Raw genomic sequence first — 27,609 nt, 5'->3', positions numbered from 1 at the left:
GTTTCATAGCAGTAGTTAACCATTTATACATTGGCATTTAAATGTTGGCTATTCAAAAATAGCAGATCTAAAAGCTCACATCTGTTTTTGAAGATATTAGACACAAATTAAAATGTTTGGAAACTTTCTTTTTACATAGCCTATATCTTCTCTTCTGGGGGTCCTTGGCAAAAAACATGTTCAGATAGAGGTCCGCAGCCAAATATATATCAATTTGGGGGTCCTTGGCATGAAAACTATTGTTTTATAGGACACAGTGGTGGATGGTAAAATGGAAACAACCAGCATTTATACTTCAAAAACGGTATTCTCCTGACTCTTGAGGCTGGTAAATCTACCAACAATGCGAACAGTTTCTTTAACAATGTAATGCAGCCCTAAAAGCTAAAAATGGGTTTGCCGCTCTGACATCACGCTCTGGCTTCACTGTGATGGCCCATATATGGAAGTGGAGAAATGCAAATGCCCGCTTTCCATGCCATACCTGAAGACAGCATTCAGGAAAATGACCTTGTCCAAACTCTCCTGAACTTGAATGCAGCTTCTCATGTTGAAAGAATTATTGAAAATTGCCGACCTCCAAGCTCACAACGTGCTGCGCTGCAACGCGTTGGAGGTCGGCTATTTTCACCAAAAGGCCCTTTTAGAAATGTCAGCCCCTGCCTCTCCTTGCACTGGAGTGTCGGACTGGAGAGCATCAGTCCTGGGGACTAGTTTCCATTGTGGCCCTATGTATTAAATCATCAACCACTGAGGATTGCACTAGTGGTATGCACCAGATTGCAATGCACTGTACTCAAGGCTAGCCTGATTTCAGACTCTGCGCTGGAGCTCGAGTCTGACATTGTCCCATTGACAAGAGATTTCAAAGGGGAGGGGATTTAAAATTTGAAATTCCCAATCACAAGAGATCTGGTGGGAGGGGTTGTGTTTGACTTGTGTACACAAAACATTCCCCCCTCCCCCTCCCCTGTATGACAGGCATCAAACAAGTTGTTGTCTTTGATGTTTCATTGATTAGAGAGAAGCACTAACGAGCTATTGACACTTGAATGGCTCAATCAATTACTGCAGTTCAGAACCCCTTTGAAGTTCAAAAGGGAGCAATTAAGAGCTCTGGTGAGCCACCCCTCCCTCCACTGTTTCTGTTGATTTTAAAAAGTTAGACCCACCCCTCCTCCGTCTTGCATTGATTTCATTGGTTGGGTTTGCCAAGATACCATAGAAAGAGGCGTGTCATATGCCAATTCCAGACCAAGAGAAGCAGTCCACTCAGAGATTGGCTGGAGCCAGGCAAACTCGAGGCAGCACTGTTTTGTCGTTGAAGCGGAAAGTATTCTCGTCATTCCACACTAAATCAAAGTCTAAGTAGTAGTCGGTGGGGCAGTTTACTTTCACATGCCGTGCAACAACGATTATCTAACACTTTGACTTATGCAAATTTCCCACCGGCCAGCTTCTCGAGCTACCGACGGCATTCCCCTCCGCCTTACTCCCAGACACAGAACCCGAAGTCGGTTTCCCCAAACGTTCTCAACTAGCCATGCTTCACTGTATGCTCGCACAAGCATTTTCCTGTAGAGCTTATTTTTGTCTGCCACACAAGTAAAATCTTCCGTGTTGGTTTAACTCCGAAGAGTGTGCAAACGGAACCGAATGGACCCTCGCGGGTCTGTCTGGTTCCGTTTTGCACGCTACTTCGTAGTCAAACCAACGCTAAGAACTTCACGGCGCAGGCCTTAGGCCTACACCCCCTTAACGGCTTTCAGCGCAGAGTCCTCGTTTATAAACGTCAAGTTATTTTGTATTGTTTTCCGTCTTATTATGATGGATGAGAGAACAGCGGCGTAATTGCTCCACATTTGTTTGGTTTTGGGCTAGCATTAGGCTAACCAGATACAGATGACAAATTGCGCTGTGCTTGGAGCGGTGTTGGGGTAATTTAGTTGCAGTCAAATAGCAATGTTGCTGGCTGCTGAGCTGAATAAGTAATGGTGGTGGGGGAGAAAAAAACTGCCTTTTATATTCAGTTATATCTTTAAATGAGGTTTATGTGTGTGCGTGCGCGTGTACGTGCGTGCGTGTGTGCGTGCGCATGCTAAAGTCGAATGGATGAAATAAAGTGTAAGTGCATTTAGCTCGACACTTGCGGCCATGTGTGTGAGTGCTTGCCTCTGCCTGTGTGTGCTTGTATGCACTTGTCCCTGTGTGTGTGTGTGTGTTTGTTATAATAAGCATGCGTGTACTGCACAGTAAGAGTGTGCTTGTGTGTTACATTTCATTTCTCCAGTCGTCAGGATTGTTAATCCTCCCTGTGGTGCATGAACCGTTGGTAATAATGATGTCTGAGAATGGAGCAGCCTGCTACCATACTGTTTACTGTTTGTGTTTTTAATTTTCTACAGTTGACTGTGTGTGTGTGTGTGTGTGTGTGTGTGTGTGTGTGTGTGTGTGTGTGTGTGTGTGTGTGTGTGTGTGTGTGTGTGTGTGTGTGTGTGTGTGTGTGTGTGTGTGTGTGTGTGTGTGTGTGTATTAACAGATGTGTCCCACACACTGAAAACATTTGTGAACTGTATGTGTAGACATGCATGCATACACTTGTGTTTGTGTGTTACAATTGTCTCTGAAAGTGTGTGTGTGTGTGTGTGTGTGTGTGTGTGTGTGTGATACCCTGCATCACTGATCATTCAGGCTTTTCCCCCCTATAATATCCTGCCACCTGTCAATCAACTGTCATCTTTAATGAGACTCCTCCCCATCACGAAGCCCCCCCCCCCCCCCTCTCTCTCTCTCTCTCTCTCCCCCTCTCTCTCTCTCTCTCTCTCTTTCTCTTCATGCTTGTCAACTTATATTCCTTCTCCTCTTCCCTCCTCTCTTTCTCTTTTCATGCCTGTCATCTCATCTCTCTCTCTCTCTCTCTCTCTCTCTCTCTCTCTCTCTCTCTCTCTCTCTCTCTCTCTCTCTCTCGGTTGACATGATGAGACAGCTGATTAGTAGCAGATTGGGGTCCTTGATGCCATGACAAGTGAAGGGCTTCTCTGAGCCAATAGCGTATCGCTGCACTGGACAGTAGCAGCCGTGTGTGTGTGTGTGTGTGTGTGTGTGTGTGTGTGTGTGTGTGTGTGTGTGTGTGTGTGTGTGTGTGTGTGTGTGTGTGTGTGTGTGTGTGTGTGTGTGTGTGTGTGTGTGTGTGTGTGTGTGTGTGTGTGTGTGTGTGTGTGTGTGTGTGTGTGTCTGACTCTGTGTGTGTGTGTGTGTGTGTGTGTGTGTGTGTGTGTGTCTGACTCTGTGATCAATCGTTTTCACGCTCGACTCACTTCTGCCCTTTTTGTAAAATCTCAGCCTATGTCTCATATTGTCGCTGTCAGGCAAGAAAACGTGTATCCCCATATCTCAACTTTGTCTCAGAGACAGACGAAAGAGCAACGTACCCTTTACATCTACAGTACGCATCATATTTTGTCATGTCCTCAGAAAACAAACAAATATGACCTGTAGCAACTCCAGCAGGAGGGAAAAGTCCTCTGTGATTAAATTGTGTGTAAGACCTTTCCTACCTGAAATGTGGATTTCCTCCTCACTGTGCACTGGTGACTGACGTGCACATCTCTGCTGTGTTTGTGTGTTTCAGATGCATTTGTTAACAGTCAGGAGTGGACGCTCAGCCGGACAGTACCTGAACTCAAAGTGGTGAGTTGAAGTCATACGTGCACAGTGCACACACATAATACACAGGTTGACAACCTCTGGTCTGTAACAACCTTTTCAGGCCGTGACCCCCCAAATAATCATGTTTTAACTGGGGACCCCCCATCCTGACGAGCACTAAGAGTTGAGGAATTACATTTTGTATAACATGGTTCTGCTATTTTCACAATCTCTGCCTCTAATATTTGACAATTTGGCCAATGTTTGATTTGACATTTTAGAGGTATTAAAAAGTCCTTAAATCGTCACTTTAGAAATGTGCAGATACCCTCTATACACTTAAACTTTATGTTGTTTTGTTTACTGTTGAGTGAGAAAACAATGTTTCACATTAAGCTAATTATATCTGGGGACCCCCCCCCCCCCCCCCCCCTCCCCAAATAATTTGGGGACCCCCCCTGGCGGTCCAAACCCACAGGTTGAAAACCACTGTTCTATAACACCATGCTGAACATCTCTGTCCCCTCCCCTTTGCTGCAGGGCATTGTGGGTAACCTGGCCAGTGGCAAGTCGGCGCTGGTCCACAGGTATCTGACCGGAACATACGTCCAGGAGGAGTCTCCAGAAGGTACACACACACACACACACACACACACACACACACACACACACACACACACACACACACACACACACACACACACCTCATTCTGATCCTCTTCTGGCACTCTTCTCTTTTATCAAAGCTGCGATACGGAACTTATTTTTGAACCAATCTGTATGGTAGAGTATGTTAATACAATGTAACCACTACTTCTGTATGGTAGAGTATGTTAATACAATATCACTAGTACATCTGTATATCGTCACTGTCGGACAGAAACCTTGTATCTCCAAGTTTAAAATGTGTATGTTTTTCCGCAAAGTAAAGCCCTGCTTCATCATACAAGGCCGTCGCACAAAAGTAGTGAAAACAGCCTATCTACAAGCACACTGTGTGCTTGTAGATCGGCTGCTTGTAGATCGGCTGTTTTCACTAGTTTAAATCGTTTTTAAAATGACAAATACCGAACGAACGGTTTTGGACATACAAGGTTTCCACCCAACAACGACGCCAGTATGGTCTGTATGTTAATACACCAACTGATTGACAACTTGTAGCCCTACCTGGAGCTCATAAGCCCAAACAAGCAGGGGCTTCCGTCTTGGAAGAGCGGTGGAAGTGCGGTCTCCCATGCCTGCTAGCAGAGACCCCCGGTGTAGAAGGACATACACAGAACACTGTTACGGATCGCAGCTTTTTAGTCCTGTTTTCCTTTCTGTTTCCCACACTCTTTCTCTCTCTTTCCTGTCTGTCAATGGCGTTTTTTTTTTTCTTTCTTCGTCCTCCCCACATTCTCTCTCTCTCTCTCTCTCTCTCTCTCTCTCTCTCTCTCTCTCTCTCTGTGTCTCTCTCTGTGTGTTTGTGTGTGTGCGTGCATGTGTCAGGATCTTGGCCGGGGCCCGTGTGGTCTCTTGTTTTAGCTCGAAACCCGGTAACCAGCGCTTCTGGTGCCAAAAACAACCCAGCTTAACCTCTGCGACACCGACGGGGATTATCTCCCTGAAAGAAAGTTAAAAAGAAAAAGAAAAAAAAAAAGTCGATTAAATCAAGACTTCAAAAGAAAGAATGAAAATGTTTTGGGGTGGGGGGGATTGAGAGGGGGGGGAGGACTCAACATTTTTACTTAACTAAAAGTATCAATACCGCAATGCAGAAATACTCTGTTACAAGTATAAGTCTGGATTTCAAAATGTACTTAAATTACCAAGTAAAAAGTACTCATTATGCAGAATGTCCCATTTCAAGTTTTGAAATCTTTTTGAAAATAGATCTACAATCTCACAATTGTCGTGAGTTTCCTTTTCTTGCTTCCTTTTCTTGGCTCCTTTACTTCCTTCCTTCCCCGGCTTCATATTATCTCCCTACAGCCACTATGTAGCCGTGACACACCCCGAGGACACACTGCCATATTCCCTCATTCATTTTTTAAAACCCCCCGGAGGGTCCCATCCTCGCCAAACCGCACAGCAAGCAGCTTTCCCGGGACCCAGTCCTACTTTTCACCAAGTCTCTGTATGTTACTTTAATATTTCACCAAGTCTCTGTATGTTACTTTAATATTTCAACGCCTTACAGCTGGCATAGCTTCTCACAGCCAAGCAGTGTTCATTTTGTCTACTAAAACTATGACGAAAAATGTCCACTACCTTTTTTTCATTGACGAAAACGAAATCAAAACTAAGCTACGATGACTAAAACTAAGATATACTGTATATTGACCATTCAGTCAACAAGTAAAAACTAGACTAAAATGTTAGGGAGGGACTAGGGCAGGGGTCTTCAACGTTTTCAGGCCAAGGACCCCTTAGCTGAGAGAGAGATGAAGCAGGGACCCCCAGATGCCATATAGTTTCATCGTTTCACTGCACAATCATCAGTGTATTTTGGATTCATGTCAATTTGTGTTTTCAGATATGTAACCACTTGAACCATCAATACTTATTAAACTTGACCTTGCACTCTGTACTTAGTGTGCTCTTTTTTCCCCTCTACACCAAACCTCTTTGACGAAAATAGCCGATCTACAAGCTTGATCTTGTATCAGAATATGGACGTTAGGGTTCAAGTGGTTAATAAAAAAGTAAAAAAAAAAAGTTTTTTATCAAACAAAGATTTGAAGGACCCCCTGTAGTAACTATGGGGACCTCCTAGGGGTCCCGGACCCCCTGTTGAAGACCCCTGGACTAGGGTGTTGCACTCTGAAAATAGCGGATCTACAAACTCAACGCGTCACAGCGCGAAGCGTCAGGGGCTTGTAGCCAAGTGCCAGTTTTGAGCTACCAGGCAACTCTTTGATAGCTTTGAACCTTTCCGAGGACACAGCGATCTCCCACGGAAGTTGCCTGGTGTTAAGTTGCACTTTAAATTCAGATGCACTATCGATTATTCTTCCCTTTATATATCATCTACTTGAGCTGAAACCTCACGCACACGCGTGCGCACGCACGTACAAGCATGGGCTAAAATTTTAATGGCGGAGTCTTGTGCGTGATACTTACCATCTACCATCCCTTTTAAATAATTAAGCTGTTCATCTATTGCCCACGCACTGGCTGTGAAGAGGTGGTTTCGTTAGAAATGGCAGGTAGCTCTTCTAAGAATATATTCATAGATATACCTACTTCCAAACAACTGGGTACTGTTGTTGTCACTAAAAATCCATGTACCCTTGTTTCCTGTTGAGATTGGCACATTCCACACAAGTTTTTTTCATCTCTCACGTCACTTTGTCTGCTGACCTCACTCAGCAACAAAATAAACAGAAAATTAACTAAAATAAAAATAAAACAATTCACAGGAGTCAAGCAGTGATCATGATGTGCACTGCAATTTAATTTCAAATGCACTACATTGCAGGCGTCTTTTGAGAGTGAAAAAATAAGCAAACATGTGTGATCTGGGCAGCTTGCCCCAGGAAATGTGCCCAGCTCAATAGGGCAGAAGCAACGGACGCGTTTTGACGCGTCCGTTGCTTCTGTCCATCTGAAGTAAATAAAATCATGTGAAAAGGAGATTCCTTGTGTGCTGGCAACTACTGCTTTGTCTTATGCTATTTTGAGCCGTGCACCAAAAAGCCTTCATCTAACTTGGAGTGTTGCAGGCTTTCTGCTCTGTTGCATATACTCTTCTCTACTAAGCTCAATAGGGAACAACGGTAACTCTGATTTGATTTATTTTCCCAGATTGCGTTTGTGGTGAAAACAAGCTATATTTAACTGCCCATAACTTTAGAACGGAAGATGGCAGTTACTATGTTTTGTATTTGTCTGTCTCGTGGGAAGAAGAAAGACGAGTCTGTCCAACGTCGCATCCTTTGTTTACATCCGCGTTGGAGAAAAAAAAAGTGGATCTCTAAAGATGCGGTGAAGTCGGTAAAAAAATGCTGGCAGAGGTAGCGTTTATTAATCAATTAATACCCGGAAAAGAATGTGTTAAGTGCTCTTAAGCCGCTTTTCACCTCAGGACGCCCCTCCATATCTGCATAGCTCTGTCTGGGACGTCCCAGGTCACCGTGAAGGGGTGGGGGGGCTTACCCCATAGCAGTGATGTCCACTGGGCCGCATTCAGCCATTGTTGCAGGGTTCTCAATTACAACCCCGTTCCGCCCCGCCCCGGTCCGCCCTGGTCCCCTCCGTCCAACATCAACAAAACATCACGGTCGGCATCCGAAGGAAAAAAATAAAGTAAAAACAACAAGCTGGCAGCTCCCGAAGCGTGGCTTTTGATGTCTTTTGATTCTTGGCACTGCCACCCATCTAGGAAGCAGCGGAGCCCGCCTCGCATAGCAGAAATAATGGGTCCGGCAGCTTTGAAAAGTGTTGCATAAAAACCCATAGAGAGAGAGGATATGGCAGGGGAGACAGTGGCGTAAAGTAAGTCAGTACATTTACAAGTACAACTCGTGAAACGGGACGTTCTGCATATTGTGTAATTTTACGTTTACAGTTTAGGCATTTAGCAGACACTTTTAATCCAAAGCGACTTACAATAAGCAGATAATACATCACTATAATAAACAAGATAATATGTCAGAACATCAACAACAATATAACAAATGCATATGAATATCAATCTAAAAAAACAATATAAAAAAAAGGATTCTAAAAAACTTAAAAAACAAATGCTAACGTTTGGTACTGTACTTTACGTATAGTTTGATGCCAATACCTTTGTACTTTTACTCAAGTACATGTTGAATCCTTCAAAAGACTGTTTCTACATGTTGATACTTTTTTACTTGAGTAAAAACAACGGCAGCACTTCTTCTATCACTGCATGGAGGGAGGGGGAGAGCCCCTCGACGTTGTCTAAAAATAAAAATCCCCTCTTGCCGTGAATTCCCATGGTGATTGATCGCCAGTGGAGCGCAGTTTGGTGACCGGGGGCGACCGCGACGCCACGAAACCGCTGACCACAACTATTCTTAGACAGCGCTCCGGAGGAGGGCAGACCCCAGATCAGCTTCCGTCTCTGTGAACGTTTACAAAACCCCAACGTTTCCAGATTTCCAGAGGGAGAAACGAAGCAAGACAGGTCTGTGGAAAGAAGAAGCCCAAACGGAGGAGGCTAGGTCGCATGATCACACTGACCCACAGGGGGGGCCCGGGAAATCAGTTTTACCACTTTAACCCTGCTCTACATCGTCACTGTCGGGCAGAAACCTTGTATCTCTCAATTTTCCGTTTTTTTCGTAAAGTAAAGCCCTGCTTCATCATACGAGACTGTCGCACCAAACTAGTGCGAACGCCTCGCACCGCGAGGCATTTTGTGCTTGTAGATCTACTATTTTCACTATTTCAAATCATTTCTTTAAATGGTGAATACAAAACAAATGGTTTTTGACATACTGTACAGGGTTTCCACCCGACAATAACTACATACATTGGCTCTTTGAAAATAGCTGATCTAAAAGCTTCTAGACCATCTGCCCTATTTTAAACAAATCCTGGAGGGAAAAAAAAGGGAAATATAAACATGTCTCTGGCACAAGATGTTTTCACATGCGGGTCGGCGGACTAATGCACAATTCATTTGGGGGTCCTTGACACTACAATGCATGAGAACCACTGGTTTAAACAACGAGAGACAGCAAGCCCCAAATAAGCAACCACACTTTAGAAACAAGCTTAAAAGGATTCCGCAACTACCAATATTTACAAGCGACGTTAAGCCCAAAAGTAGCTTATAATAGGCAGACTTGGCAAACACTGCTTATAGCAGACCTGGAATCAGCCTGTCTGTGTGAAGCAGGCCACAGAATGCAGTGTTTTCCAGCACCGTTTTTCAGTTCACACTGCTATTTGTCTTTCCTGAAAAACCTAAAGCAATGTTTAGGACGACCTCACAGGGTTGACACAATGGATTGACTGCACCACAGAAGAATGCTGAAAGCAAACAGTGAGTTTGCCACGGTAATCACAGAGTAAAAAAAGAAAGAAAAACACTCTTTTAAAGACATATTTAGTTGTTTTATATCATGGTGAGATAAGGACGACAACTTAAAGACAATTTCAAACCGTTTAAGACAGATGTGGGAAACTCCAAAAAGTAAAGGCTAAAAATAAAGAGTATTCATCATGTAATGTTTGTGCAATATACAAACTACATTGATAAAGAGCTGTTATGTTGGAAGCCTTCAACTTTTAGGTAAATTTTAGACCACATGGAAAATCGATAGAGAAACTAACGTATACATTTCAGGCTTAAAGTTTTGTGATTTCCATGTGTGCCCTGCATATTTGTCAATATGCAAGTGTCCGTTCGTAACTCTCCCAATATCTTAACTTGTTTGGACGACGAAACCCTTTGTTTCCTGTTAAGCCCATATTCATACTGTACTTCAAACTATTTTCAAAGGATTTTTATACATGTGAAAACATTCGGCATAATGATCACTGTACTTTCTACTGTTGGTACTTAAATTACATTTTGATACCAATACTTCTGTACTTTTACTCAAGTGAATTCTGAATTGTGGCCTTTTACTTGTGTTCGACTATTTCTGCATTGCAGTATTGATACTTTTTCTTTAAGTAAAAAAAGTTTGAGTACTTTTCCCACAACTACACTGCATAGCAGAGCTGCGCGCACGCACACACACACACACACACACACACACACACACACACACACACACACACACACACACACACACACACACATGGAAGCAACTAAAAGAGAATTGAGCTAAAACAAGTAATGGTAATTACCACGCTGCTGTGGCTGGCTGTCTGCTTTATGAATGAATGGCTTCATTGACGTCCCACATCACAGGCCTGCTGCTTACCAGCGGTGTGGAGCGCCGCCGTGTTTACCCAGAGCTTAACCTAGACCGCTGCTACTCAACCTTTTCAGGCCACGACCCCCAAAATAATCATGGGACCCCCACCACCCTGAGGAGCAGAGAAACGAGGCAGGGGTTTTCAAAGTGGGTGACAGGGCACCCTGGGGTGCTGTGAGGCCAGTCCAAGGGGTGCCGCGAGATAATTTGATGATGTTTGGAATTCATCAATATCACTACATCAATATCACTACATCAATATCACGTCTCTTCACCAAAAATAGCAGATCTACAAGCTCACAACGCGTCACAACGGTTCAAGTGGTTAAATGTCAAGTATATGGTTATTTTCAGTCAGTTCTGATGGAAATGGATATTTCTCCAATAGGATGTAAGATTCTAGAAATTAACAGTGTAATTCAGGGGTGCCGTGGATGAAAAAAGTTATTTACAGGGGTGCCCCGAGTCAAAAAAGTTTGAAAACCCTTGATCTGGGAACCTCCCAAAAATTATTTGGGACCCACAGGTTGAGTACCACTGACCTGGACTTAGAGAGATGGCCCTGCAAGCAGCATGTGACATGCATGCAGCTTGACCCCTGGACCACCATGTGTGACCCTGCCTGATCAAAGGCTTCCCTAACCTCTCGTCTCAAGACCCCAAAGATACATTTGGTGTCTCCCCTCGGAACCCCAACGTAGAAAATTGCATTTTTAATTAAATATGTCTAACCCTGTGAAAATAGACGACCTGCAACGACCGTGACATCATCATCATACCCAGAAATTACATGGGAACGCCTACTGAGTGACAAAAAACTACTTTCTGGCCTTGATAGCCCATACATCCAAACAGAAAGGTCCTATCTGATAGCATTAAACAAAATTACACGACGTTAAACTCACTTTGCAACTCACTTTGCCACTCAATTTGCCACTCGATTTGCCATTCACTTCATGCATGCGCATACCCTCTATAAAGGGAAAAATATCTAAATAAATGAATAAATAAGCAGCAGTGACAACGGTATCAGATGGGGGTTGAGAATGGGTGAACTAGACGAAGTGGTCCCAGCCACGATCCCTCTGTCTCCTGGTTGTCATGGCGACGTGTGTGATGTGCTTTTCTGTGGGCTGATAACAACCGCACTGGTCTGCTGGGAAGCTCTGTCTGTCTGTCTGTCTGTCTGTCTGTCTGTCTGTCTGTCTGTATGTCTGTCTGTCTGTCTGTCTGTCTGTATGTCTGCTTTAATCCTCTCTGTTTAACTTCTGTCTGATTCTCTCTCTCTATCTCAATCTCTATTTCTCTCTCCATCTCTCTGTCTCTCTCTCTCTCTCTCCCTCCCTAATTACTTCTCTTGTTCCGTTCCTCTGATGTCCTCCTGAGAGAGAGAGAGAGAGAGAGAGTTCTGATACTTCAGAACTCTCTCCATCTCTCCGTCTGTGTTTCTCTCTGCTCCTGTCTTTCCCACACTCTTTCCTCCCACTCTCTCTCTCTTTTCTCTCTCATTCACTTGTTTTATCTGCGGCTCTCCTGATAAACTTCTGCACTCCTCTTCTCTCTTTCTCTTTTCCTCTCTTGTTCTCCTTCTCTCTCTCCCCTCTCCCCTCTCTCTCTCTCTCTCTCTCTCTCTCTCTCTCTCTCTCTCTCTCTCTCTCTCTCTCTCTGACATGGTGCTTGTATTTGACTGTGCATGCATAACCGGGCCTTTGATTTGCTTCTATTCTCTCTCTCTCTCTCTCTTTTCTTGGCTGCTCTTGTATAAACTAGCTGACGTGGATGCAGGTAACTATCCCCTCTTCTTATTCTCTTTCTCTCTCTCAATACATCCATCTTCCTCCTGTCATTTATCTCTCATCCCTCCATCCATCTAGCCGTCCAGCCATCCCTCCAGTCTCTCAGTTCAGGGGGGGTGGGGGGGCTGACCCCAGGTCGGGTCAGGTCAGTCGGTAGCATCTCGTGGAGGTCTCAGGTTCCGTACGAGACACAATTTTCTTTCCTTAATATAATAATAATAGTGGAAACAGCCGATCTGCAAGCTCAAAATATGTTGCTCCGAGACATGTTTTGAGCTTGTAGATCGGCTCTTTCCGCTGTTCATGGTCTGTATACACAGGGTTCCCACTTGTCATACAGTACATTTCCTGGAAATATTTAGAAATTAGAATGGAATTGTGGCCACCACTGCTCTGCCTTATAGCAGTGGTTCCTAACCTTTTCAGGCCGCGACCCCCAAAATAATAATATTTTAACGGGGGACCCCCCACCCTGACGTTTAGGCATTACATTTTGTATAACACGGTTCTATTGTGAAAATAGCAGATCTACATGCTCACAGGTTGAGAACCACTGCCCTATAGGCCTGGAAATGGAGTGAAATACTGCAGAATTCAAGTTATTTGTCATATCTGCCCTGTGTACCCTTGGTTCACAAAGCCCTACATGCCAAACAGAAATGTAACTGTCATTCATAATATTGTCACTGTCGGGCAGAAACCTTGTATCTCCAAGTTTCAAATTTGTTTGTTTTCTGTGAAGTAAAGCCTTTCTTCATTGTACAAGGCCGTCGCACAAACTAGTGAAAACAGCAGATCTACAAGCACACAGCGCCTCGCGGTGCGAGGCGTTGCATGCTTGTAGATCGGCTGTTTTCACTAGTTTAGTTCATTTTTTTAAATGATAAAAATTAACGGTTTTGGACATACAAGGTTTCCACCCGACAACGACGATATTCAAACGTTCCAACGACAGAAAGGCAACCGAATTCATCGCAGTCATTTGAGCGACAATGAATCAGCGTAAAATGTCATAATCGTGAGTGACAGCCCTACGAGTGCACATCGTATGACAAATAACTTCTACAGAGACATTACTGACATACAGTTTTGCATACATTTACGCTTCAAATTAATGGAGAAGAATGGTAGCAGCAAGGTATGTACATGTATACCAGTTGAACCTGAGACCCAGATCAAGGTGCTGCCGCCTGCGTTTGATCCAATGTTCACAATGTATGTTAATGTATAGCCATGCACAACTCTGTGTCATGCTCCCATCGTGTGTGTGTGTGTGTGTGTGTGTGTGTGTGTGTGTGTGTGTGTGTGTGTGTGTGTGCGTGTGCGTGTGCGTGCATGAGAGAGATTTTGAGCATGGTTCACACAGGTGCAAACGCACGCCAACACATACTTGAATACTTAGTTAATCTCACTCGCACGTGCGTGCGCGCACGCACACACACACACACACACACACACACACACACACACACACACACACACACACACACACACACACACACACACACACACACACACACACTGCTGACTCTGTGCTAAACAGCCTGACAGAGATCTGCATTGAGCCATCTGCTTTGCTGCAGCAATGGAATACCACACAATCGCATCACTTGACTGCACATCAATACACACTATACAAAAAATGGTAAATGATGCATTTATATATCGCCTTTATCCAAGGCGCTTTACATAGATTGTGCATTACCTTCACCCATTCACACACACATTCATACACCGTGGGCGGAGGAAACCATGCAAGGCACCAACCGTGAAATAATGGCCAACATTCTCAGTGTTATTGTTACCCCGACAGTGTACAACAGTACAAATGGAGTTAGATATGTACTGTACACAAAGTACATGTGTTTAAATATGGAGTGTGTGTGTGTGTGTGAGAGCATGTGTGTGAGCGTGTGCGTGCGTATGTCAGTGGCAGCAGCAATGTGAAGTGTGGGCTAAATGCAATGCAATTTTACTTACGGTCGTGTGCACACACGTGTTTGGCGTGTGCATGCACGTTTGTCGGCCTGAACCATTCTCAAACACATGCACCCACGCAAGCGCACACACACGCGCATGCGCACATACTTCCTTCCACAGTCTCATTGCTGGGAACGAAGAGAAGCAACTAAAAATAAAAGGGGAAACGCATATGATAGACTGTGTGTGTGTGTGTGTGTGTGTGTGTGTGTGTGTGTGTGTGTGTGTGTGTGTGTGTGTGTGTGTGTGTGTGTGTGTGGTGTGTGTGTGTGTGTGTGTGTGCACGCCTGGGTGCACGCCTGGGTGCACACACACACACACACACACAGGGTGTCATTATGGGAGAGCGTCGTGCGCTGACCTCACCACCACCACCACCGCACCCACAAATATGAGCGGACCGCTGGCTTTCACATTCAGCCTGTAAGAACAGCAGATCTGCAAGCTCGCAAGGCGTCGCTGTGCTTCGCATTGTGAGCTTGTGCATCTGCTGTTTTCACTTTGATATGTAACCGACTAAAACTCTGGCTTTTTGGTCCAGAGCTTTTGTAGACGAGGCGGCCTTTAAAACTCTGTATTGGACAGAAAGCCAGAAGTGGCACAGCACTGAAACACACCTCGGGTCGCGTTTCCATTAGCGTCAAGTTCTTAAGATTCCATGTGTGTACCGGTCCGTGTCAGGAATGCCATCGCGGTTTGCAGTCGCGAACGGGACCGTCCTGTGCTTTTTTTCCCCCTTTTATAATCACAGGTTTTGGGTTTTTCGCTGCGATAATTTACGCGACCGTCGACACGGCTCTATTTGTGGTCCTGTCGAAAGTGTTGCCCTCGACCTTGGTGCCGGGTTTGTGCAGTGGTGGAAAAAGTACTTTTTTTCCCCCAATACTGCAATGCGGAAAACTATACAGGACGTCCCATTTCACAAGTTGTTATAAAAAAATATTTTGAAATTAGCAGATCTACAAGCTCACAAGCTCACAATGTGTCATATTGTGACCTGGTAGATCGGCTATTTTCAAATGGCCGAAATGTATACCGTATAGGGCTGAAGGAGTAACTGTATGTTTTGTAATAATAATCAAAATCTACAAAGTGTAACTAGTAGCTAAAGTTTTCAAATAATTGTAGTTGCGTAAAAGTACAATATTTGCCTCTGAGATGTAGTACTATACTTGAGTAAATGTACTTTACAACACTGGGTTTGCGTGCAGTATGTTTCTCAAGAGAGACGGGGAGACATTTTGTATAATATATATATATATATATATATATATATATATATATATATATTTTTTTTTACTGTGTGGTAGAAGAGGGTTTTGAGATCAAAATAAACAAAAACTGCCACCGCCACTAAATCAAGAAAAGTCAGTTTTATATTTAATGTCAGCGGAAGATGTAATTTTTCCAGAGCGGGCCGAGGTTTATTTCTCGTCAAAAACGCGTTCTTCCCACAAACCTTCCTGGGAGTGCTGAGAAATCCATTCAGGACATTACCGTTTCCCTCTCAAGCTTGTGGAGCGCTGATAGACAATCCACATGGTGTCACTGTCGGGCAGAAACCTCGTATCTCCAAGTTTCAAATGTGTACGTTTTTTCGTAAAGTAAAGCCCTGCTTTATCGTACAAGAATGTTGTACAAAACTAGTGAAAATAGCAGATCTACAATCACACAACACCTTGTGATGCGAGGCGTTGTGTGCTTGCGTGCGCCTTTGTGTACACGTGTTGTACATGCACATAAACGTGTGCAGTTTGTGTGATGCCGTGCTTGCTTCAAAGTACAAAGTGCCAGGTGCAGTTGTAGACCTGGCATCATGTTGTGTTTGTGTGTGTACAGTTTCAACATACTGTACAGGGGCGGCAACGGCTCTGGACGCAGAGTGGCCGCTTTGGAACTCCCCCAGAGTTAGTGTCGAAGTGTCCTTGAGCAAGACTCTGAACCCCTAGTTGTACCCGATGAGCAGGTTGGTGCCTTGCATGTCAGATTAATCTGCAAAAAAGAATCTGGGACACGATGCATAAAATAGTTAAATTTTTAGGTTAAATGTGAACAACACTGATGCCCCAAATGACGGCCCTGCTACAAGCTCCCAACGTGTCGTATTGGGAGCTTGTAGATCGTCTGTTTTCACAATTTCTTTATAATAAAAAAGGATCAATTTTGGAATATACAAGGTTTTTGCTCGACAGCAGCGATTATGTAAATGCTGTGGCGTGGGTCTCCTGGGTGCCGCTGTGTCCTGCAAGCTGAGGTCATGGTGTATTTTTGGAGAACCGTCCTGGCTGGGTTGTGTTGCTCAGCATGGCTGGTTCCTCCATCCTTACAGTGGAAACACTGTGTTGTGTTGTGTCTGTTTCTGGACCACGACCACGATGATGAGTTCAAAACACTTCCTGTTTGGCTATTAAAGCCAGCAGCAGGCTGAACAGTCTTGTTATTTGACCCCTTAAAAAAAAAACCCTAGCCGCCCCATTCTGGGGTCCTTAAGTTGTCCGAAAATAGCAGTTCCACAAAATGTGATCCAAAACTTTTGGGAACGCGGAAATATTGTGTCCCCCTTTTTCGTTATGCCATAATAACTCTTCCCCGCGCACATTTGTGTTCGAGTCGCAAATCCACACACTGGATTCGACTCGCCGGTGGTGGGCAGGCCCTCTAACCACTGCGCCAGGTGTTTTTTTGTCGTAAATAGTCTTCAATGGGAGTGCCTCTTATTTGCACTAATATATTTTTTGGTGAAGATTAAAGCAGTTAGGACTCATCACAGGTGAAGTGCTCTCATACATACAGTAAAGGATAACATCTCGCTCAGCGGTGATTATCGAGTGATAGGAGACCGACAGGTTGATATGCCACCGACGATAATAATTTGACTCAAAACTAAAAACAAAACAAAGTATTTCCTTGTTTACAGATGGCTGAAAGTGTTGCGCTGGGCGTCCCCCCCCCAGCGCCACACGTTGCATGGAAAACAAGGAAGTGCTGATCAAATAGAATCTATTTCTCGCCTCAAATGTTTTTAAAAATATTCTTGAGAGCAACGCTTAGTTGTAAATGACGCTGTGTGTTTGTTTACATGGCTGTCATGTTGGATACGGCACTAAATTCACAGCGCAGCCTGAGTGCAGCAGTCATTATCATTATTCACCTATAATTCACCACTGATTTCAGCGCTTAACCAATCAGAATCAAGCATTCAACCAAGCCGGGTAATAATCACAGTTACTGTATGTAACCTGTGTTGCACCTGACACGTGTAGATGGAATGTAATTTGCGCACACACACACACACACACACACACACACACACATACACATTCTTTCATCTACACGTGTTTCTTACCTATGGAGCCGCATTCCTCAAATTCATTTAGGGTCCTTAATGCCAACCGTGTGTGTGTGTGTGTGTGTGTGTGTGTGTGTGTGTGTGTGTGTGTGTGTGTGTGTGTGTGTGTGTGTGTGTGTGTGTGTGTGTGTGTGTGTGTGTGTGTGTGTGTGTGTGTGTGTGTGTGTGTGTGTGTGTGTGTGTGTGTGTGTGTGTGTGTGTGTGTGTGTGCGTGCGTGCGTGCGTGCGTGCGTGCGTGCGTGCGCGCGCACGTACGTGTACGTGTGTGTGCGTGCGTGCGTGTGTGTTTTCCATATGTATCTCTTCCAACCCCATTCTCCCACCATGGTGATAATGGCCTGACTCTAGATCAGTCTCTAAGTCACCCAACACGATAAATCCTAGAGCCTCTCGCCTCCCCCGATGGAGCTATCGTCATTATTCACCCGAATCAATACAATCTGTCATTGATCGCTCATTGATCGCTCATTGGCTCTTTGGTCATTCCATTCCACAATTAGACCAGTGTGTTCTCAAACATTGTCGTGTCAAGGACACCGGAATTGACATGTATTTGGCCCCCCACGGACCCTCAAACTGAAACCTTTTTTGCCAAGTGCAGATTTGGTCGACGTTTGTCACTAGTTCTCAAAAATAGCACATCTACAAGAGCTTGTAGATGGGCTACTTTCGAACAGCTGAAATATAAGAAGGGGCTTTGAGGCAGGGGGGCTCCTGGAAGCCCCTCACAGACCCCTGGCCTGGGTGTCCCTGGACCCTCCACTTTGAGAGCCGCCCTCGGATACTAATAATAACACACATTAGAGCAGGGGTCTTCAACCTTTTCAGGCCAGGGACCCCTTTGTTGAGAGAGAGATGAAGCAGGAACTCCCCATCCATATAGTTTCATTGTTTGACAGCACAATCATCAGTGTATTTTGGATTCATGTCAATTTGTGTTTTCAGATATTTAACCACTTGAACCATCAATATATTATAAACTTGACCTTTCACTCTGTACTTAGTCTGCTTTTTTCCCCTATACACCAAAGGTCTTTGCCAAACATAGCCGATCTACAAGCTCACAACGCCTCGCAGCTTGCAGATCTGCTATTTTTTGGCAAAAGTTCTCTGAATATCGACACCAGGGTTCACTTGGTTAATATAAAGAAAAAAACGTTCTATCACTCAAAGATTTGGAGGACCCCCTGTAGTAACTCTGAGGACCCCCTGTTGAAGACCCATGCATTAGAGGCAATAACATAGAAACCTTACAAATCAAACCCTAGTCTAGCGCTGAAACGCAGCTCTCCCATTGATTGTAGATATGACTCTAGCCTTTAACACTTCTCCATCCATTCATCCTCCCATCCCTCCGACCCTCCGTCTCTCTCTCTCCTCCTCCTCCTCCTCTCATGGCCCTGTCCTCTGCTCCTCCCGCAGGCGGCCGCTTCAAGAAGGAGATCGTGGTGGACGGCCAGAGCCACCTCCTGCTCATCAGGGACGAAGGGGGACCCCCGGAGGCACAGGTTGGTACCGCAAGCCCCTTAGTGTCCTCTGCACAGTACAGTAAAAAAATACATATTCATGATTATATTAACAGATATTATTAATATTAGAATTATTACCATTATCAGAGGAACACACGCAGATTGCTCCATCTCTGCCAGGTCTTTGTTTTCGACACGTAATTAACTAATTGACTAATGAGTACAGTGGACTCTCAGATGCCAAACAGATGCATAAAGTAGGTCAGAAGAGGCGGGGGGGGGGGGGGTTCGACCAAATGGTGTTTGTGTCTAGACAGAAGCCCTTGAACTGTGACCGTGAGATGAATAATTGACACGTTTTATTTACTCCCGTTCTCCATACCTGCACTCTGCTACTCTTTGACTGCATCTTTCTACATTTTATGCCTTCTGTATCTTCGTCTTGTCTTCTCATCCTCTCTCCCTCCCTCTCTCTCTCTCTCTCTCTCTCCATCTTTCTCTGTCTCATTGTCTCTCCCCTGCTATGCTCACGCACCCTATGTTTAACATTCGGTACTGGTACTCATCGCACTGCATAGATATCACTGTCGTCACTGTCGAGCAGAAACCTCGTATCACAGTACGTTCTTTCGTAAATCAAAGCCCTGCTTCATCGTACAAGACTGTCGCACAAAAGTAGTGAAAATAGCAGATCTACAAGCACACAACGCCTCGCGCCCGCGAGGCGTTGTGTGCTTGTAGATCAGCTATTTTCACTACTTTAACTCGTTTTTAAAATGATAATAAAAATGTAACACTTTTGGACATGCATCTTCCCAATGAGCAAACGCTCCCGGCGCTACATAGCGCCTACATTGTTACAGAGGTTGCAAATGCATCGCTGTGCTGTTAGGACAGGTTTCCACCCGACCACGACGATACACCGTACTTTGTGTAAATATGTACATAAAAAAGGAACACTTTTTGTTGCTTTCTCTCTTTCCCTTTCATTTTCAGCCAACGACAGAGCTTACACAAAAACTAATTCCACCTGCAAGTTTTACACCTGTAAACCTTTGACGCGACTGTGAATTCTGCTCACTCATGTCTCCATCTGTCTCTGTCTCTCTCTCCTCCAGTTTGCTCTGTGGGTGGATGCAGTGATCTTTGTGAATTGTGAAAAAAATTGTGAAAAAGTGAAAAAAAGCGAGAAAAAAAAGTGAAAAAAAAATTGTGAAAAAGTGATTTTTTGAATTCTGCTCACTCGTGTCTCTCTCTCTCTCCCCCTCTCCCTATATGTCTCTCTCTCTCTCCTCCAGTTTGCTCTGTGGGTGGATGCGGTGATCTTTGTGTTCAGTCTGGAGGATGAGATCAGCTTCCAGACGGTCTACCACTACTACAGCCGACTGGCCAACTACCGCAACACTGCCGACCTGCCGCTGGTGCTGGTGGGCACGCAAGGTATGCACTAGGGATGGCCGCGGTTGTACCGTATTACTGTGGTGTAAACAGCCACGGCATTGACACCGTGAGATTTCCGAGCTCACGGTATGCTTAACCCATTCAGAATGGGAACACATTTTGTGTATCATTATTTTCTGATTTAACTATAGAAAAATAGCAGATATACAAGCTCACAGCGCGGCACCGAGTGCCGCGCTGCGAGCTTGTAGATCTGCTATTTTTGAAAAATCGTGAAAATTTGAATTTTGACCCGATTCTATAAGTGTCTTTTGAATCCTTCTAAGGTTTTTGGAAAAAAATATATCTTTCTAGGTCAGCAATCTGGCCAGCCATCGTCAAAGAAAAGGTCCTTTTCACTTAACTGGAGCTCAGTTAGTCTGTTCTTGAGAGACTACTATGTCAGTGGTTCTCAAACCTTTTCATGTGAAGGACCCCCAAAATGATATTTATTTGGCCACGGACCCCCATTTCAAAATATTTGAAACAAACGTTCGCTTTGAAAATACATATATTCAAAGATTTGCACACATTTTCATGACTTTTTCAAAAATAGCAGATCTACAAGCTCGCAGTGCGGCACTCGGTGCCGCGCTGTGAGCTTGTATATCTGCTATTTTTCACTGGTTAAAGCAGTCAATAATTCTAGGCCTAAATGGGTTAAGGTTTTTTATTTATTTTGATATAAATGCGCAAATTGCACATACGATGCGCAACTCCACTTGCACGAGTCATGACGCGAGACACTGATGAAATAAAACATTTCAATTCACCTCCCCACTCAGCCACATAATCATAAACTCAGCACAAAAAGAAAGGAAACTTGACTTCGGTCCATTATATCTCCCCTTTAGTAATACCAATTTGTATTGTGTTTGATATCATTGTTATCGTTGACCTGTCACCTTGACAAGAGGTACAGCTTGTAAGGATCTGGCATTCGTGGGATGAGCGCCACAGCCAAACGTGTGGGTAGCACCCCTCCAAAAATGGTCAAAATGGCCTGGCAGGCCTGCAGTAGTGTACTGTTGGTATTCACCTGTGTTGCTTGGTGCATGAATGATTGCACTCTCCCACAGTAATAAGGAAAAGAAGAAACAACACATATTGGCTATTTTTACACTTTGTTGATTTTAAGCTCAGTGTCACGGAAGCCCAAAACAGTATTGCAAGCCATTTTGGCAAATTTTGTCTCGGTGCTACCCACACGTTTGGCTGTGGTGCTCATTCCACGAATGCCAGATCCTTACAAGATGTACCTCGTTGAAAAGGTGACGAATCAACGATAAAAAATATATAAAATATGGTATTATTAAGGGGGGGATATAATGGACCGAAGTCAAGTTTCCTTTCTTTTTGTGCTGAGTTTTATTTCACAACTGCAGACTGAGTCCTACCTGAAAAAAAACTGATCATAATTATTGTATTCCATTGGCTGCTGTCTTGGATCAGCATCCCCATTAAAAAAGGCTATAAAATACTTATAAAATTCAATCCATGATATGCACAGGTCCGCAACTGTACGTGGACCCTGTTCGTCGGAAAATCGGCCCGTGGATAGATCCATTTATATTGAAACAAAACAATCCCTTAGGGGTCCATTTGGTGTTAGATAGCACCGGTGGACCCCCTGCAGTATCATTGTGAGCTTGTAGATCGTCTGTTTTCAGAGTGCAACACCCAAGTGTAAAATCAGCCACTTCGACGCCATCAAGGCCTAGATTTTTATCGACAAAATCAACTCTAGATTTAGTAGACTAAAACTAGACTAAAACTAAACCATTTCAGATGACTAAAACTAAATGATAAACGCACACGCACAACAACAACCTACTGCTGCTACTGGTGGTTATCTCGTGTAAACTGGAGAGAGAAAAAAAAAGTGATCCACCAGTACAGTTGTTACTTGTGACTCAAGACTTTTTCTCTAAGACGAAGGGGTTTAAGTGGTTTGCAGTTGTTCTTATTATGGATTCTTGAAGTCTATCCAAGACAATGATTGTTTTGGAGAAAATTGGCTGCTGGATTGTCTTTCACACAGAAACACAGTCGATGCATTATGCTCACTCAAGCCATCTGCCGTTTTATTGATACGCTGGGTCAATTGAATTGCCACGTGCAATAAAACATTCAATCCAGCAGTTTGCCTTTAAGTGACGTATTGGTAGAGACATGTTAGCAACAAGGCATTGGCTGCGTCCGAAATCCACCCTATTCTCTAATGTAGTGTACTAAAGGGGGCTCCGCCATTTTGAACTAGTGTCCGAATGTATAGTGAGCATTTTTGTACCCTAATATAGTGTACTGAAGTATCCCACAATGCATTTGGATTTGTAGTGAGCATTCGATGGTCACTATTCAAGCGCTATTCAAGCCCTGCCGCCCCACAATGCACTGCGCTGCGGCCGCTGTCTCGCGCTTTGAGCACGCACATGCGGTGTGCACGCGCACACGCACACTGCAGGTTCGTCTCTGCGTCTCTGCATGGCAGGAGGAGTAGCCACCTGTTGCTGAGCAAACGCAACAGAACCGCTCGTAGCAGAACCACCGGCTAAAGAAAACAACTGTCCACAGCATTGTCACCAGAGAACAAAATTAACTTTTCATCATTTAATGATGAAAACAGCTCTAAAGTTGTTTATGAAGAGAATATACGAGAATAGACGCTGGAGGCTTTTGTTTTTCGATCTTTTCTTCCCAACCTTCCACAGCTGATAATAATCATGATAAAATAATGTTATTTAAATTAGCAAGAATAACCTATTTTATCACAAACATGGGTGTATGTCTGCATGTGAGACAAATGAATGTGGCATAAACATTATTCATTCATTGATTCACCAATGAATGAATACAATTTAAAAAATATATATAGGCCTATACATTTTTTAACATTATTTTATTGAATTGTGATGAATAAAAACATAATTATATTTGGCCTATTTCTCATAATAACAACGCAACATGTTGGTATGTTATTTCCAATCCACATTGGGGAGTTGATGTACAAGCTCACAACGCGTCGCTTCGCCCCCTGTTGAGAGCTTGTAGATCGGCTATTATTTATTGCTCCAAAAGCCAGCGCTAGAGTGTTTTAACTGTGCGACAGCGATGACGCAACCAGATGGCGACGGGGTAGTGTCCGAAATGCGCTGATTTGTTCACTACTGTAGTACACTACATCTGGATCCCTCATTTAGGGTTAGGGAGTAGGGAACGTGTTCCGCATTTCGGACACAGCCATAGAGAAACACATGGTGGCAAGACAGCACAACTGTCTGTCTGCCTGGCTTCTATCCTGAGCTCACACTGACACCCGGTGGTGAGTTCTAGTCATTACACTTTAAAAGACCCCAGTGTATCTCAGGCTCCATCCAAAATCCACCCTATTCCCTACTATAGTGTACTAAAAGGGGGTTCTGCCATTTTGAAGTAGTGTCTGAATGTATAGTGAGCATTTTTGTGTCCAAAGCCTTGTCACCAGAGAACAAATTATGAAAAAGCTATAAAGTTGTTTATGAAGAGAATACGAGAATAGACGCTGGAGGCTTTTGTTTTTCGATCTCGCTCTTTTCTTCCCAACCGTCCACAGCTGATAATGATAATCATGATAATAATATTTTATTTAAATGTGCAAGAACAACCTATTTTATCACAAATATGTGTGCAGCCTGCACGTGAGACAAATGAATGTGGCACAAACATATTATTCATTCATTCACCCATGAACTAAAAATAAAATAAAAATAAACTATTTTATTTTAACATTATTTTACTGAATCGCGATAAATGAAAACAATTATATAGGCATATCTCTCATAATAACACTGCAACATGTTGGTATGTTATTTACAATCCACAACCATTGGGGAGTTGATCTACAAGCTCACAACGCATCGCTTCGCATCGTATTGAGAGCTTGTAGATCGGCTATTATTTATCACAATGCTCACAATGGGCGTTGTAAGCATGTAGATCTGCTATTTTCACAATAGAACCGTGTTATACAAAATGTTATTCCTCAACTGTTAGTGCTCGTCAGGGTGGTGGGGCCTCCAGTTAAAATATGATTATGTTGTGGGTTGCGGCCTGAAAAGGTTGAGAACCACTACAGTAAGTGACCATATTATAGTTGTACATGTCTAAAGGATAAAAAAAAAAAACGAAAAAGCTTGGGTGTTTGTGGGTTAGCAGAGACAACCCATAATAAGTACGATTCATACAAGAATAAACTGCCTTTTAGTAGAGAAGGCAGAATGCACATCAACACACAGGACTAACACAAGTACTCCTTCACCACTAGATGTCACCAAAGCCCTACCTTCTCAACACTGCATGCTTGAAGAAAATGTACAAATGAGGCCAATTCTACAAATGTCAGTATGTCAGTATTTGGCCACGGACCCCCATCTCAAAATATCTAGTCCAGGGACCCCCCAGAAGCAAAATTTGACTTACAAATCTTCGCTTAAAAAATACATACCGTATATTCAAAGATTTGCACACATTTTCACGACTTTACAAAAATAGCAGATCTACAAGCTCGCAGCGCGGCACTCGGTGCCGCGCTGTGAGCTTGTAGGTCTGCTATTTTTCAATAGCTAAAGTATAAAATAATTAAGGCCCCTCCTCCACCTTGGGCCCTGGTAACTCAGTCCTACTTTTCCCCCCCTTGTGATGCCTCTGCAGACGCCATCAGCTCGGCCAACCCCAGGGTGATCGATGACAGCAGGGCCAGGAAGCTGTCCAACGACCTGAAGCGCTGCACCTACTACGAGACCTGCGCCACCTACGGCCTCAACGTGGAGCGAGTCTTCCAGGACGGTAAGAAACTAGAACTACATCGCTTTTAACGCGTCCAGGGACATGCAGAGAATGTTAGAGAAGCAGGGGCAGACATTTATAAAACGGCCTTTTGGTGGAAATATCGAAAATAGCTGCCGCGTTGCTGCATTCAAGTTCAGGAGTGTTTGGACAAGGCAATTCTCTTGAATGCTGCCTTCAGGTATGGCATGGAAAGAGGACATTTGCATTTCTTTCACAGTAAATACTGCATTCATGGTCTGGAGAGGGGACTTTTTACAGACGGATAAAAGGGCAGGGGCTCAAGCCCCTTCTGAGGTCTATTTGTGCACGTGCCTGCGTCCAACGAACAAGGGAATGCTCCGTGGCCCCTTTTCCACCAGGGTTTAACCGGTTCCCGCCCAATTTTGAACCAGTTCCGAGTGTTTCCACTGAAAATGAATTGGTTCAGAACCCCTAAAAGTTGGTTCAGAACTGGAACCCCCCCAAAAAACGTCTGTCGGTTCTGTGAAAGCCCCGAGGTTCCAAGAACATAGAATGGAAGCAGTTCTAGAACCAAAGCTATGTTGGTGGGAAAGGGGCCTGTGTGCTGTTATGTGTGTTTGGCCAGGAACCCTGTATTATACAGTAAAAGCCAATGAGGGCATTGAAGCAATACAACGAGAGAGTTTAAGAGTCCAGCGTCGATTAAAATGAACACACACACACACACACACACGACTAGGGATGGGACGATAAGCGATATTATCGTTTATCGTGATAAGAAACACTCACGATAATCGTATCGTGGAGATTTAATATATTGTGATATCGTCCTCCGTCATGCATTGGGATCAATTCACCTTTTATTTGCCGAGCTGCATATCCGGTACCACTTAAACCCTCTATAATTGGTAAAAGGTACTTATAACATACGTACTTGATACAGTCGTTTTTTCACTCCCTTTCAAATGTCTTTGCCAAAAAAATAGCCGATCTACAAGCTCACAACGCGTCGTGTTGCGACGCGTTGTGAGCTTGTAGATCTGCTATTTTTTTGGCAAATGTTCCGCCACAGGATAATGGATTTTGATTATCGCGATAATATCATAAATACAGATTTCTTTTGTCACAATAATCGTGATATGACATTTTCATATCGTCCCATCCCTAACACACGACACACACCACATGTGAATCCAAAATCATCATCTCTCTCTCTCTCTCTCTCTCTCTCTCTCTCTCCTATACCTCTTGGGAAGGTGACTTTCCCCTCTCTGGACCAGCGGCCCCGCTCTCGCTCGGCCATTTGGCCACGGTCTTAATCATGTGTCAATTAAGAGCTAAATGGACCCACTCAGCTATTTAGGTCCGACCGAGCAGCAATTAAGTTTTTATCATACCGGGGGAAGGGAAGGGAAGGGAGAGGAGAGGAGAGGAGAGGAGAGGAGAGGAGAGGGAGTGCAATAGAGAGGAGAGGAGAGGAATAGAAATAAAGGGAGAGGAGAGAAATAGAGAGGAGAGGAGCAGTCAGATATGACATGTTCCCAGGCCATTAGCCGAGCCTGATCTAACGTACATTCCAGGCATGACTAATCTATTAAGAGTCATGATGAATGGGAAGTCATTGGAGCTGACAGAAAATATGGCTGATTGGTGTCCTGCGTCTCACATGTGGACAACGTGACCTTGTGTCCTCCTCGTCAAAAATTCCAACCTCTCTCACTCTCTAGGGCTGTCACGATTATGACGTTTTACGTGACGATTAATTTTTTCTCAAATAATTGCGGTTAATGATTTAATTGTGTTTTTGTCGTTGACAATTACATTTCTGTTTGGCTTTTAGGCTTTGAAGTTGCACATGGTAGATATGACACATGAGCTAAATATACAAAGAAATGACTGACATATTTGACAACTTTATACTTAAAAAAGAACATTGATAGTGGAAATAGCCGATCTACAGCCAGTTTGGGTTGTTGTTTTTAAGGCAATGAAAGGTCTTCACATAATGGGACATTGTTTTCTGCAAATGGCCACGTACTTGCCACTATTCCTGATCTGCTAAAGTCTGCTTATAAGTCTAAAGGCCCATTCCCACTGGGCCAGATAAACAGATAGAAAAAAATCTTTCTCCATTCAAGTGGATCGTAAGATACTGATAAAAACATATCTGTGACAGATATTTTTCCATTCAAGTGGAACACATGGGCATCAGATCACTGTGCGTTTGTGTGATGCACTGTAACCCTTTTGTTTCG

General features: G+C 43.8%; 1 protein-coding gene across 2 annotated transcripts in view; it reads left to right on the top strand.

Annotated features, from left to right (window-relative positions):
- Positions 1-27,609, top strand: part of agap1 (ArfGAP with GTPase domain, ankyrin repeat and PH domain 1) — a gene marked incomplete at both ends in the record, with an annotated part of 387,500 nt that overhangs the window by 208,311 nt on the left and 151,580 nt on the right. For both annotated transcript variants that reach the window (XM_080720280.1, XM_080720279.1), the window contains 5 exons: positions 3,632-3,690; positions 4,189-4,276; positions 19,080-19,165; positions 20,425-20,566; positions 25,256-25,390. In XM_080720280.1, the coding sequence (XP_080576406.1) occupies positions 3,632-3,690; positions 4,189-4,276; positions 19,080-19,165; positions 20,425-20,566; positions 25,256-25,390 (510 nt within the window). The remainder of the gene's footprint in view (positions 1-3,631; positions 3,691-4,188; positions 4,277-19,079; positions 19,166-20,424; positions 20,567-25,255; positions 25,391-27,609) is intronic.

The sequence above is a fragment of the Nannobrachium achirus genome (genome assembly GCF_963921795.1).
Source record: "Nannobrachium achirus genome assembly, chromosome: 24".
Classification (NCBI taxonomy): Eukaryota; Metazoa; Chordata; class Actinopteri; order Myctophiformes; family Myctophidae; genus Nannobrachium; species Nannobrachium achirus.
The sequence above is the reverse complement of the archived record's forward strand: the minus strand, read 5'-3'. Positions and strand labels throughout refer to the sequence as shown.